General features: G+C 45.6%; 4 protein-coding genes across 4 annotated transcripts; all 4 read right to left on the bottom strand.

Moving 5' to 3' along the window:
* Positions 1-292: 292 nt before the first annotated feature.
* F4817DRAFT_343504 (purine and uridine phosphorylase) lies at positions 293-2,449 on the bottom strand (the record flags this gene model as incomplete). The annotated part of the gene is made up of 3 exons (XM_049304036.1): positions 2,171-2,449; positions 1,687-2,090; positions 293-1,487 (listed from the first exon to the last, which is right to left on the bottom strand). Coding segments are annotated over exons 2-3 (1,045 nt in total), but the record flags the coding sequence as incomplete, so codon positions are not given.
* Positions 2,450-2,953: 504 nt separating this feature from the next.
* On the bottom strand, positions 2,954-4,812 carry F4817DRAFT_317771 (cytochrome P450; the record flags this gene model as incomplete). Its single annotated transcript, XM_049300844.1, has 5 exons — positions 2,954-3,119; positions 3,186-3,610; positions 3,662-4,032; positions 4,180-4,518; positions 4,584-4,812. The coding sequence occupies 5 exons, from the start codon at positions 4,810-4,812 to the stop codon at positions 2,954-2,956; spliced, it is 1,530 nt and encodes a 509-aa protein (XP_049157227.1).
* A 503-nt stretch (positions 4,813-5,315) lies between these two features.
* F4817DRAFT_343509 (P-loop containing nucleoside triphosphate hydrolase protein) lies at positions 5,316-7,887 on the bottom strand. The gene is made up of 4 exons (XM_049304037.1): positions 6,710-7,887; positions 6,101-6,614; positions 5,898-6,052; positions 5,316-5,841 (listed from the first exon to the last, which is right to left on the bottom strand). The coding sequence occupies exons 1-4, from the start codon at positions 7,563-7,565 to the stop codon at positions 5,465-5,467; spliced, it is 1,902 nt and encodes a 633-aa protein (XP_049157228.1). The 5' UTR covers positions 7,566-7,887; the 3' UTR covers positions 5,316-5,464.
* Positions 7,888-9,491: 1,604 nt separating this feature from the next.
* On the bottom strand, positions 9,492-11,342 carry F4817DRAFT_174685 (NAD(P)-binding protein). The gene is made up of 3 exons (XM_049298253.1): positions 10,832-11,342; positions 9,956-10,554; positions 9,492-9,873 (listed from the first exon to the last, which is right to left on the bottom strand). The coding sequence occupies exons 1-3, from the start codon at positions 10,944-10,946 to the stop codon at positions 9,736-9,738; spliced, it is 852 nt and encodes a 283-aa protein (XP_049157229.1). The 5' UTR covers positions 10,947-11,342; the 3' UTR covers positions 9,492-9,735.
* Between the last annotated feature and the right edge of the window lie 1,513 nt (positions 11,343-12,855).

The following is a 12,855-nucleotide window of genomic DNA, read 5'->3' on the forward strand; positions in this document are numbered from 1 at the left end:
GTCCAGGCCATATACTGTAAGCCTGCGGCAATCGAGAGAGGAGCTTCACCCCCGATGTCTGTTGCATTAACGTTAGCAACACTATCAAGAAACGTCTTGACAATTTTATGTGGCCATATATGATAGCTTATAAGGGCATTGCTTTTACTATCTATTTGAGCATCCACGTCAGCGCCTATGTCAATCAGCGTCTTCACGATGTTCTCGTAGCCGAAAGCCGCTGCCACCTCGATAGCAGGATCCCTATTTATGTCTATACTACTGTCAATCAACATTTGAAATATTTTAACGGCTTTTTCGTCGATATGGAAACCATAAGCATCGATATTTGATGCTTGAGTCCTCCATAATTCGCGATGAAAATAGGGTTGCCATTGGGATTATGATAATAGGTAGGCATGTCATGCATGGGAAGTAGTGCCATAGCAATTACTATTAGCTAATAGACTAGTGATTTCAGTGTACTCTCAAAGGACTTTTTGCCGGTATAATTGAAATCAAAATAGCAATATAAGAGACCCCGAGAATAGGTCTCATCATTCATGAGGTCTTCAATGACGGTAATGCCCAGGACACACCCAAGAATGCCACAAAGCCAAAGGACGATCGCTCCCTGGTTTTCAATTCTGAATATCTTTGGCTGTGGAGAAACCATTTATCACTACCTTGGCAGCACCCTCCCTCGTATACGATTGAAATTGGTTGAAACCCCGGGTGGTAAAATCCATCTTTCAACGCCATTGGGATTTTTGTCCTTGCGTACCTAAGTTTGTAACATTGGATTCAACTCTCGCCAATGTTTCCTTAACTATAAAACCGTTGCTAACTTATTTTTTGCATATAGGAACACACAGCAGCATCAAATAAGGCCACTAGGTAACCATCAGACAAAACTTCACCTAGTCTCCTCTCAGCTTCCACTCTATTAGGTGCAATTTTACTCAGGAGATCCTTCGCGTATGCGGCTGCTGCCATAGCTGAGTAACCTTGCCATGCCGAGTATTTATGCGTGTCTGAGTAGTCACATATACCACGAATGACCACGCAGGGGAAGTGATTCATGAGCCCTGCGGCTGCCATCTCAAAGCATAGCACATCCTTCTCTTTTGAGAGCTCGTCCCGAATCAATGCGTTTTTCATCAATTGATTCGCGGAAGCGATGAGACCGTAGTGGATTGCAGGACTGTCTTGATCCTCCGTTCGCTCGATTCGTGGCACCAAGTTTGACTCGTCATCACCACAAACCATTTCGCAGGTTGCCTCATCTCCGTTTTGGTGTTTAAAGTTTGATTTGTATAGTCTATCGGTAGCTAGACTCGGCCGTTTGTATGCCTCTTGTAATTGAGGATTCTCCTGGATGATACTATCAATACTCTTTTGGATGGTATGGCCGTTGGCCGTATAATTAGCCTGGAGCACAGCTAGTGCCGTCAGCACAAATAGCGGCGGTTGGTTCAGATGACCTGTGACCGTGAATTTTTCTCCTTCTAGTATATTGGAATACCCCATGTTAGCTTTGCAACCTTACCATTAGGTATAGAAGCAGAACGTCATGTTCCGACTGAGTGAAAACGATAGGGTTATAGCACTTACTACTCAATATTAGCCACTTTGAATGAAGCCTTTTTGGAAACTGCTAGAAAGGGAGGTTTCGAGATAGCAACGCGAAATGTTTTTATACGTACCGAATTGTTTTCCCATAGTCGTACTGAAATACACCACCATTCCCATTGCCAGGAGAGCTTACAACAATATCCCCCAGACGAATGTCGTGCTTCGAGCTTGGTGCACCCCCGCCAATGCCTACCATCAGGCCGAGGCGGACGCTAGGAAAAGTGCGTACCATGTCTCTGGCAACGATCGCAGCACTAACGAGTCCTTGTTGCTGATGTGGCATCGCCGCAATAACAATCTTATGTTTTCCCATTCGGCCCAACGTATAGGTGTTGTTGTCATTGACAGGCACATCATCCGGAGCATCGTACTTTTCATCAAGAAATGCTTGTGCTGCGACAAGCTCTCTTCCGGCAGCACATATCCATCCAATGGTATAGCTATTAGTATCCAACATACTCAACGCAGAGGAATACCTTAGGTACTCAAAAATAAGCATAAGTTACTACACAGTATATAGAGGGTAGCATTTCTCTTGGAGCATGCTCATACTTACCTGGTCTACTTCTCAGGTGTGATTCTAATTATATCGGGCTATGTAGGCGCTTGTAGCATTTAATCGTCGTGATTATGGCTCGTAAATACCTCGGCAAAGTGTATTCTATCATTCAAATAGTGATGTGCTAGAAGGACTCGGAGTACCTATAGCTCAATGCTGTTGAGTTGGGACACAACCCATTCAATATTTAAGTTATGCCTTAGGTGGCTATGTACGCTGCCCTGCCAATATCGTTGTGAAAATAAAAACTACCCCTCAGCTTCAAGTAGGCTGAGCTGCAAAGGTGGTTCGGAATATCAAGCCGATTCGTGGACCCGAACAGTGTTAGAAGTGGCTGCATATTCTGAGGTAGCTGGCCTATATTACCTTAGGTATATTACTGGTCACATTCAACTAACCATACTGTGCGCACCTCTTCGAAACTTAACAGTCTGCGCCCAATGACCTAAACAATTCGAAATTCATACCCATCACAGGAGTTGTCATCGAAAAAGCTTGAGCGTACAAACGAAATTTCAATTATAAAATTTGATAAGCACTAGATCATTAGCATTCATCAGCATCTAATATGTATTATTGAACTATCGCGGTTAACTTCTGTAAAGTTAGCCTGCGAAGATGCAACCATTACCGTGATACTCTCAACGCTCACGGCCGTTCGATAACTTATATAAGGCAACATTTGGTGAAGTGAGTGTAAATAGCAAGATACTAAGTAATAACTTAAAATAACTAGAGGTAAACTTAACCATAGGTATATATAGTAATCATAGTATATCGCTAAGATATCACAATGCGTACCGCGACAGAGCCTTTAACTGTTTGGAGTACTATGAGATCATGATCGTATTTTATATCCTCGATAGTGGTCTCATGCAGTCGCGCCCTGGGCAAGACACGAAACGCCAAAGCAGCCGTCATGAGCAAAAGCTCGCAATATGCTAAACTATAAGGTGACAATTAGCATCACTCTTTAGATAACCTTAGATATTAAGGTCGTAGGTAGACATACTAAATACCGAGGCACAATCGGGTGCCTTTTCCAAAAGAAATCAACATCTTCTCCAAAGCATAGTTCGGTTGCCCGTCCACGAGCCAGCGTTCGGGGATGAACGCGTCGGGATTCGGAAATAGTGCTTCGTTACTATGGTTGATAACTGAAGTCATACTAATAGGTGTACCCCTGGGAATGACCCATCGGATGTTGCCGTCTTTACTATTGTAGACCAAATCTTCGGTTCGTGCAATTCGGGCCGATCTGTGCGAAACGCCGGGTGTTAGGCGCAACGCTTCATGAATCACGGCCCATAGGTACGGGCGTTGCTCCAAGTCGATCCACTTGAGATTGAAAGGGTCAACACCCTGCAAGGCGTCCATCAAGCGGGCATAAAGCTCTGGTTGTACGAGGAGGTAATACGTGATATACGTGAGTGTTGCCTATAAACTCGATTAGTTGAATGGCAGATAAATACCGAGAGAACAACTGACCGCCGTAGTCTCCGTTCCAGCTGTCAATAAATTAAAACCTTCTCCAGACAGGCGGTACATGCTCTTTTCGTGTTCCGGTAGTATATCCGATTCCATCAGGTCTGCAAACACCCTACCATTTTCAGGATTGTCGATAGCTGCCTTGACGTATTTGGGGATAATCACATTCATCCATTCCAACATCTTCCTTACGTTTTCGCCCATGAAGTTGCCTATTAAAGGAGAAAACTGGGCAAGTATTCTAATAGGGGTGTTGTATCTTATCAGGTATGCGCTTTTGAAGAAATACTTGACCCATGTCGCGAAGTTGGGTTCCCAGCCATCTTGGTCAACGAAGCCCATAGGCTCGCCAAAAGCGTACTGAGATATGACTAAAACATCCTAGAGTCAATATGATCCTCTTAATTATTTATAGGGTAAATAAGTCTACAAGTATGTGCTTCACCCTAATCAGGAACTTTATTGATACCGTGACACGAGGAGAAAAGGGGTAATGAAAGGCCATATATGATACGTACTATCGGCTGTAAAGCAGCTATATGCTTCCTTAACATCAAACGGACCCTTATTCGCGAAGCGCAACATCTTATCTATAGTGCGCTGCGTAAAATCATGTACTTCTCCTTCGAGCTTTAACACTTGCTGCCGCGAGAAAAACCTTGCAAATGGAGCTTTTCGGATTCGGTGCAACTCATGCGGAACAGTAGAAAAGCCAGTAACCGACACGGGGCCGGCTGCACCAGTATTGAGTTGATGCTGCCACTTATCCCTGATGCGGTTTCCACCGGCGTAGATCTCGTCTGAGAAATACGGATCATTGCAGTGAAGCTCGTCGGGATTTATCCTGACAATTGGACCTGCTGTGTATAAGCTCCGTCTTTGGTTCGCGTGAATAGGTAGATAAGTGGGAACAGAAGCTTACCATACTTCTCATGCATCTGACGGATTCTTCTACCATATCTTCCCACCAGCCACCAGTCGAAGTAGGCCTCGTAAAAATAGCTCATCGCAGCAACTTTAGGACCGGGGAATCGGTAGAGAGGATGTAGCGGTGATATATTGTATACAGCAACGGCTGCATAGTACAAGATCCATAAGCCAAGTAGGACAGGGATATTGGACCACGATAAAATTGCCTTGAAATGGTCCATCGTTATGTTTACGTTCAAGTTCATATTGTTGGCTACCGTACGCTACACCGATGGATTTTATAGCAATAAACGGAGGGGGAAAAGAAGGATATTATCTGCCATTCTGAACCCATGCCTTCTATGTCTTGCTTACTTGCGATACTTACTAGGTAAGACGAGGGGTTCACATGAACCTGTCAGATATTACTATCTGTCCGATACATATAAAATGTAATAGAATAAAATCTGTTACCAAATAACCTTTTAGTGGTATAGCGGTTGTTCGACAGAACCCAATCAAAGCTTCGGGATACATAAGGTGTGCTTCATATCCTCTACCTTTATGGCCTAGGCCAAAGCCCATTATAATACGTAATAAAGCGTAGCAATACATTCAAGACTAAAATTCAATATCCAATCAAATATTATCACACAAGGATTCCAATGCGCATGTGGGAAATGTAAAAGGGGGGAAAGCAAACATTTGTGCACCTAATTCAACATTTCTACTTCTACTCCGAGTATATAATAATGCAATAGTATAAATTCAATGAGAGTTAACTATATGCTAGGCACTTACGACGTCGAAATATCCCTATGTAAATGATACAATAAAATGAATATATGGTTTGGCTAGGCCAGGCATAATGGTCAGGTAAGCAGTCAAATTTGTTTAATGAAGCTCCTCCTTCTTCAAGCTCTCATCAAACCCTTGTTGGATTTCTATCACAGTGTCAAGGTGGCTGCGATTGAGAGGGGCGCCATTGAATCTTGCCAGTGTCCTCGCGGTATTGACGACGTTAGCGATCTCCCTCCCGTTCAGCTTAGCAGTCACCAAGGAGTCGACTTCTCCTTGGATATCTATCTCCTTGGCGTCTGCCGGCACCGCCTTAAGGCAATGCGACCAGATACGTCTGCGCACGTCAATCTCTGGTGGCGTATAGCTGAGGGAGAGGTGGATCCTGGATTTCATTGCAACGTCGAATGAGCTCATACGGTTCGTCGTTAGGAAGACGACGCCACCGAAATATTCGAGTTCCCTAAGGAATACTGTAGCGTCGATATTAGATATGTTTCAAAGGTATTTATATAAAAAAATCACTCACCAGCAACTAACGTGTTGCGTTCGGCATTTCCGGTGTCTTTCCTAGCTTCTAGGAACACGTCGGCCTCGTCGATAAGTACCACAGCTTGCCAGATCGTTGCGTATTGCAACAATTTCTTGAGCTGTTTCTCAAAGGTGGCAGACCCATAGATTGCGCTAATATAAGTTAGAAAAGAAGCCTAGAACGTATGGAGTGAGATTTACTTTGATCCCTTGTTGAGTTCCCCAACTGAAGTCGACACAAGCGCTTTCTTACTTCCTTCTGCGGCCGTCTCAGCCGTAAGGGTCTTTCCCGACCCAGGCGTCCCGTGGAGCAAGATAACAAGACCTTTCCCTTTCTGCTGCAAAGAGTCGCGAGGGTTCTTAGAGTATGCGTGGGAAGATATCAGAGCTCTGAGAAGATGCTTCTCTTTGTCGGGAAGCACCAAGGAGTCCCACGCATTCGCATCCCATTGAACATCACGGATAAAGTCAACGAAAAACCGACACCACTGTTTGCGCCCAAGCGAGTAGCCTAGAGTGTATGGTGGGCAGTACATCGGCTCTGGACCCATTTTCTTGACCTGGGGCTTACCTAGAGGGTGCTCCTCACCGTATGTCTTCCGATCTAGGATAATCCTTCCTGTTTCGGTATATGGTAGCCATACACCGCGAAATTTACATCGAGAGGGATCGTAGTACTCGAAAGGAGGCTCTTTGAGCCATTCAGCAGCGCCATCTGTAGGTAGGTATGTAACTATTAGTATGTGTAATATTCTGGAATCTGAATATTTTCTTATTGTCGGGGAGAGTAAAGGATGTCTTCATACGTACCGTAAGCCACAGTAGATAGATTTTTCAGAGACAAGTATTTCTCCCCACGTACCCTAAGGCGGTGTTCAAGGCTGTCACCTTCATTAACGAACCTGCGTGGGAAGATCTCTAGTTCCGTAATGGAGACCGGGTTTCCTGCTGGGAATGCAGCTCTCTGATTCAAAGCCGCAACATGTAAGATTTGGCCTGCCACCACGCCATCATCATCTGTGCAGGTACAATGAACTTCGAGGTAAGGACCGGTATCCTTACTATCTTCGTACGCCGTCTTCTTACACACTAGGAGCCAAGGATGGCCGCTTACTTCAGTGTATAGGATATCCCCAGGGCGATATATGAACCACGCATTGTCGTAGGCGATCTGCTGTTTCTGGATCATCTTGAGGGCACGGTCACGATCGGGCTTAACCTCGTGTTCCATGAACTCAAAGAGGAGATCCAAATGCTCCCGTGCAATTACATCAGTTGTAGACCTGCGGTATTCATCTAGCTCGTCCCAGTAATGGGCGAGCATCTCGAACGGTCCATGAAGCTCCACGGAAGAGGTGAAGTCCGACGCAACAGCGATGTATGACTTGATCACGTCACGGAAGGCTTTCTGGATATACGGGGAGTTGACATGCAAGGTAGTCTTGCTAGGCTTGTGCTCCTCGTATTTCCTTCGGATAACTAAGGCATAAGCGCTATCTTCATCGTGAGAGTTGCTATCAAAGGGGTCCGGGGCAAGCTCCGTATTACTCTGGCCGAGTTTGATAGTCTCATGGTAGGCCTTGAACTCGCACTTTTCGCCGATGGTTATGTTTGTAGGCGTGCCGTTCGTCTTGGAATTTTCTACATCAACATGGTCGGAAGTCATCTTGTAGAGAGTAGGTAGCAGTAGTGTTAAGAGTTTGCAAGAATAAGTTATTGAGAAGATATGTGCAGAATCTAGGGTTTCTTTGATCAGGGTTTTGAGTAGCACGATCGATCAGGATGAACACTCGTTCGTTGAAGGTATTTATATTCAACCATCAGGTCAATCTTGCCGAAAGCCGCGCATACCTCCACGCACTCTATGACAAACGTTGCACTCATAGCAAGATGACTTGCCGGGTTTCTATTAGTGTAGGGTAACGATGAGCAGGCTACATCACATTATGAGTAAGTGTATAGGAGTTGTAGAATCCGTATTCGCCAGCCTGCCTCTTAGCTGCCTTAGATAGCATAGTGATGAAGTTGTTTCGCTCGGGCTGCAGTAAGGAGTCCTAGATATGCGGCAAACGCCAGTTCCATACATATTACCAGGGTTCTCACTCACAGGGGTCTATGTATGTAGGTAGGTAGGTATGTAGTGCATGTACCAATGATTCGGATAGGATTTGTAAGGAAGCTAATTGGTCCCATCTTATAGGTACCCACGATCATCTGCTTGTTGTGCTGCACGTCGACAGGACTTGGAGCTGGCAGGGGGTTAGGAACAGACAAAACTACCCGCATACGTGTACGTACATTTTACTTCCAGCATCAGCCGTGATGCGGCTCTCTTCCAAACAAGGTATATACCTACCTAGGTTAGGTATGCAACCATTTCGTATGCTATGTGCGTTGATATGACTTATTCTCAATCTGTTTCGCTCGGGATTCGCTAGGGTATTTTAACTTGCACGTCATGTAACTGTCCGACTTTGCCGGTAGTTCGGATCTATTTGGTTGGCTGAGAATTACATAGGAGGTACTTATACCTATTTCTTTCGAACTTCTTCGTTACCTACCTGTAATATGTGTCCGTAATCTTATATACATACACGTATGGTGAGAAACGTTTCACCAACTACAAAAAGACAAATACCTATAACTACATGATGGGATATCATTACGTAAGGATAGTCACGTGACAACACGTGACTATTCCCCACACAAAAGGCAATTCTTTCTAGGTAGCACCCACATACACAATTCGTAATCATTACAACATCAATCAATCAGTACAACAACAGTCATCGCGATAGCCTCATTTCGTATTGTCTTTCCTTTCCTTTCCTTTCCTTTCGTTACGTTATTCCTTTCTATTACCTAATCCGTACGGATACCCAGTCATACCTACACTACACCTAGAATACATAACTAGTAGGAAGACGAGGTTTGTGTTTTAAGGTAACCTATGTATTTTAGGTAGGGAAAGCTGAGTCCTAGACAGGGGGGATAACGACAGATACAACATCGACAGAGTATAGGTAATCCCTACCGGAGAATGCTGCAGGCAGCAGCTTTGTGGTATGTAGCAATAGGTAGTCGGCATATCTTTGCTTCGACCAATCATATTCTTTTCTACAAGGTTGTTTGGCCCGCCATCCGGGGGGGAGGTAGCCAAGACAACGCCTCTATGTCCTGCGCAAGATGAATTACACTATGTACAGTACCTAGTGTAGATCGCCTGAACAAGCAGGGGCTTGGGATGGATCTACATCTATGTATGTACGACAACCCTTGCCTACTATGATCTTCTTTTTTAGGATGCGTCTTCTGTTGCTCATCTGTGTAAATGCTGTATTTCCGCATACAACCCAACACGGCAGACACATCATCCCATGTTTGGGCTGTGCCACCCGCATCACGTAGTCTCGTTGAGCTTGAGGCCGTTTGTCCACACGTAAATAACGGTGACTAGGACTTTACCAAGCAACACAAAAATCAAACTGTACATTGGTAACCTAGTCAATTCGTAGTGTATATTTTTCCCCCTATACGGTACTTCTAAGAAATCCCATCTAGCTTACATCCAACCGTATATATGTTTATGGCCATGTAATGACCATGTAATGACCACCTGACAGGACATGCCGCGCCTTACCGCTGCCAGTCTTTCGGTGAAGATATGCAACGAGAACGTGCAGTAGCTTCCTTCGATGATAGTAGTGTGTGTTATGCTAGGCCGTACGTATCCGCGGTTGGGTGCCGGCTAAGGAGATATGTATATGTAACATGCGACAGCAAAGTGACCTCCCATCTATTGAACCTCCCGTGTAAATAATACCGCAACATCCTATTTACATCATGGCATGGCCGTCAATACCGATGACCTTGCCGTTTACCCACTCGCCGTCTTGGGATGCCAAGAAGCAGACAACACGGGCGATATCGATGGGAAGGCCAACACGGCCGAGAGGCGACCACGTGGCGGCGTACTGCGGAGTTGAATTAGTCCATCTCTCAACACATAAAGGAGATGGATGATGGATGATGGATTGTAAAAGGAAGTAAGCTTACCTCGTCAACATCCTGGTCGCTCAGCTTTTCACCACCGGGGATGTACTCTCGGCATACAGCTTGGTACATATCGGTCTTGATACCACCGGGCGCGATGGCGTTGACGGTGATCTTCTTGTCACCAAAGTCGACGGCCATGCAGCGGACGAAGGTCTCGATAGCACCCTTGCTGCCGGAGTAAACCGCGTGCTTCGGGACACCCTTGGCCTGACCCGTGATGCTGCCCATCAGGATGAGGCGACCGCCGACCTCGAGGTGCTTGTGGGCTTCACGCGCGACGAAGAACTGTCCTCGGGTGTTGACTGTGAATACACGGTCGAACTCCTCCGGAGTGACATCCTTGACGTGACCGAATGACACGACACCGCTATTGGAGCATACGATGTTGAGCTTACCCCAGACCTTGACGGCTTGGTCGAAAAGTTGCACGATTTGGTCCACGTCGGACACGTTAGCCTTAATCGCTACCGCATCGGAGCCACCCTTCTTGATAGCTTGTACGACCTCCTCAGCTGACTGCGTGCTGTTGGCGTAGTTCACGATGACCTTAGCGCCGCGGCGTCCAAGTTCAAGAGCCATCTCCCGACCAATACCGCGCCCTATATATGTGTGTCATGGTCAGCTCCGATCCTACGCATCCTATCTCCTATTTGGGGATGTTTTCATGAAGGGCCATCCCGCCGATTGACGGTTCAGCCACCGGACATCGGTTGGGGGTTCCGGGACGTTGTGTTGCAACACCCCGCCCTAATCTTGGTTGCGCCTAGCCGTGAAAATGCAATTTTCGTGGCTTGCGCATGGGATTCGAGATTCCGGTTGAGAATTGAGGCATGGGTGTTGAGGAACGGAAAGAGAAAAGGGGCGTTAACTACGTACCAGCACCGGTAACAAGAGCTACCTTGCCCTCGAGAGAGGCAGATGCAAGACCAAGAGGACCCGGGATAGCATCATACTTGCTCGTTTGCTTGGCTTGGTTGGTAGCGCTAGGCATGTTGAATATATTGAAGCTAGTTAATATAAAGGGAGAGTATAATCGTTAAAGACAATATAAGGGCGGCTTCTGGGAGGGCTTGCGAAGATGAGATGTTGGAAGTGTTGATGATGGAGAAATGAAGACACTAGACAACTCCAAAGGGTGGGTGTTTGCTATATATGGGACGCGTCTGTCCGTATCCCTTCTGTGGGCGTACACAATTCCAACCCCAAGGGCAGGTTTCGGACCATGTTGGAGAGACACCGAAATGTACCGGACATCGTAGTACCAAAAAGGGGAATATATTGACGGTCCATTTTAAGTTCATGCTGTTACATCGGCATCCATCGACACGCGAGCGCGAGGTCCGGAGCACCGTATATTATTGAATTATATCGAAGTCCGAAGGGGATTAGTAAGTTAGGATGCCTAACTGGACCTTTGAATATATCTAAATATGTAATGTGACCACATGGCATATATTACTTCGGACCCGCGTGAAGTCGCGAACTACCAACCTCTAGGTAGGAATATACAGGTAAGAGCAATAAGAACGCAACTATACCACCTTTCGGTCCCGGTAGAAGGATCACAAGCGGGCTGATGATACATATAGGAGGGTTCAATACAACCGGCGTACATTGGATTCGTACCAGACGCAACTGGAATCTGACAATGGGTACTATATGCGTTCGCACATTGCTATGATTCCGTGTAGGCTGCCTAGCATTGAAGTGTAAGAATCAAGTGTCCCATTTCGATCTAAAGTCAACGAACGACTGCACCGTATTAATATGTAGGTGCAATAGCTTGAGCTGAGGGTTAGTACATAGTAGCTCTGTGTACTAGTAGACGCTAGGGGCGACGATGGGCGAATCTTGGGACACGGTTCTAGGGACACGGTTCTAGCCACACGGTATCATAAGTATAAAAAAAAGCCAAGTGCGGGAAAAGGAACTATGTATTGGCCAAGGCCTGGCGCCAAGTATCAATGGTAATTGGATACCGGAACAACAAATTCGTGAAAGAGGAGGGAAATCGTACAAATGTCACACAAGTTACTCTCCAAATCAAGATTTAGCTATGTGTCGTGGAACGCTGGATTGACAGGTGTGGTACCAGATCAGATCCTGCATTTTGCTCGGGATAGGTTGGTATGCCACGCTCCGGATCGTGAGCTCCCAGATAGTCCTATTCCGTGCGCCTCTAATAAGCCATTTTGTAGAATGTGCAATGTGTCGGGACCGAAGAGTCAAGACTATGGGACTTTATCTCCGAAACTGTCGGTAGTTAATTAGATTAGGTACTTTTAATGTTGCTCTCAATGGCGACTCAACAGTTTCTACCAATGATATTACCGTCTGTGATTATATACATGAAGAATTCTCCGAGATATTGAGGGCACGTGGCCTTCCTCCTCTTAGTATATACATCTCTTCGTTGAGATGAGATAGGTAGGTACTTACACGTAAGTTTAATTACCTTAGGTTAGGTAGGTTGAAGAAAGCATAAGGCACTCAAGCTGATAAGTCTCATATCATTGTCTCAATAGACTGTTAACATTCCGCAGATGACACTTGACACCCCTATGTTTTCTGCAGCACGGGTCAGAATTGCTTAAAGTTGCACAGAATATTCCTATTATTGAGAATACCCCAAGCTCCCCTGAAAATCTTACGCTGTACTGCATGAAGATAAGTGCGAACGGTTCATGGGTTATGACATGCTTGATGTACCAACTAACCAATAGTCTTAAGGCTTCGATGACTTCTCAATGCACGAATTCATATGCGGGTATGATCAGTCGGAAATCATACCACATGATGCGCCAATGCGTAGTATTTCGGCTCCCCTTCGGCTCGCGAGAATTGGGGTGTAAGCAGGTTCGTTACTGGAAAAGGAAACAATACCACCAGAACATACCGCG

Source organism: Daldinia loculata (assembly GCF_022478755.1).
Source record: "Daldinia loculata strain CBS 113971 unplaced genomic scaffold F4817scaffold_39, whole genome shotgun sequence".
Taxonomy (NCBI): domain Eukaryota; kingdom Fungi; phylum Ascomycota; class Sordariomycetes; order Xylariales; family Hypoxylaceae; genus Daldinia; species Daldinia loculata.

Excerpts from the sequence above, each read along its gene's own strand:
- F4817DRAFT_174685 (XM_049298253.1), bottom strand. The coding sequence starts at position 10,946 with ATGCCTAGCGCTACCAACCAAGCCAAGCAAACGAGCAAGTATGATGCT. Across the intron at positions 10,555-10,831 it reads AGCTCTTGTTACCGGTGCTG|GGCGCGGTATTGGTCGGGAG; the intron begins GTACGTAGTTAA and ends ACACATATATAG. Across the intron at positions 9,874-9,955 it reads GCGACCAGGATGTTGACGAG|TACGCCGCCACGTGGTCGCC; the intron begins GTAAGCTTACTT and ends TCAACTCCGCAG.
- F4817DRAFT_343509 (XM_049304037.1), bottom strand. The coding sequence starts at position 7,565 with ATGACTTCCGACCATGTTGATGTAGAAAATTCCAAGACGAACGGCACG. Across the intron at positions 6,615-6,709 it reads TCTATCTACTGTGGCTTACG|ATGGCGCTGCTGAATGGCTC; the intron begins GTACGTATGAAG and ends ACCTACCTACAG. Across the intron at positions 5,842-5,897 it reads ACGCAACACGTTAGTTGCTG|TATTCCTTAGGGAACTCGAA; the intron begins GTGAGTGATTTT and ends TCGACGCTACAG.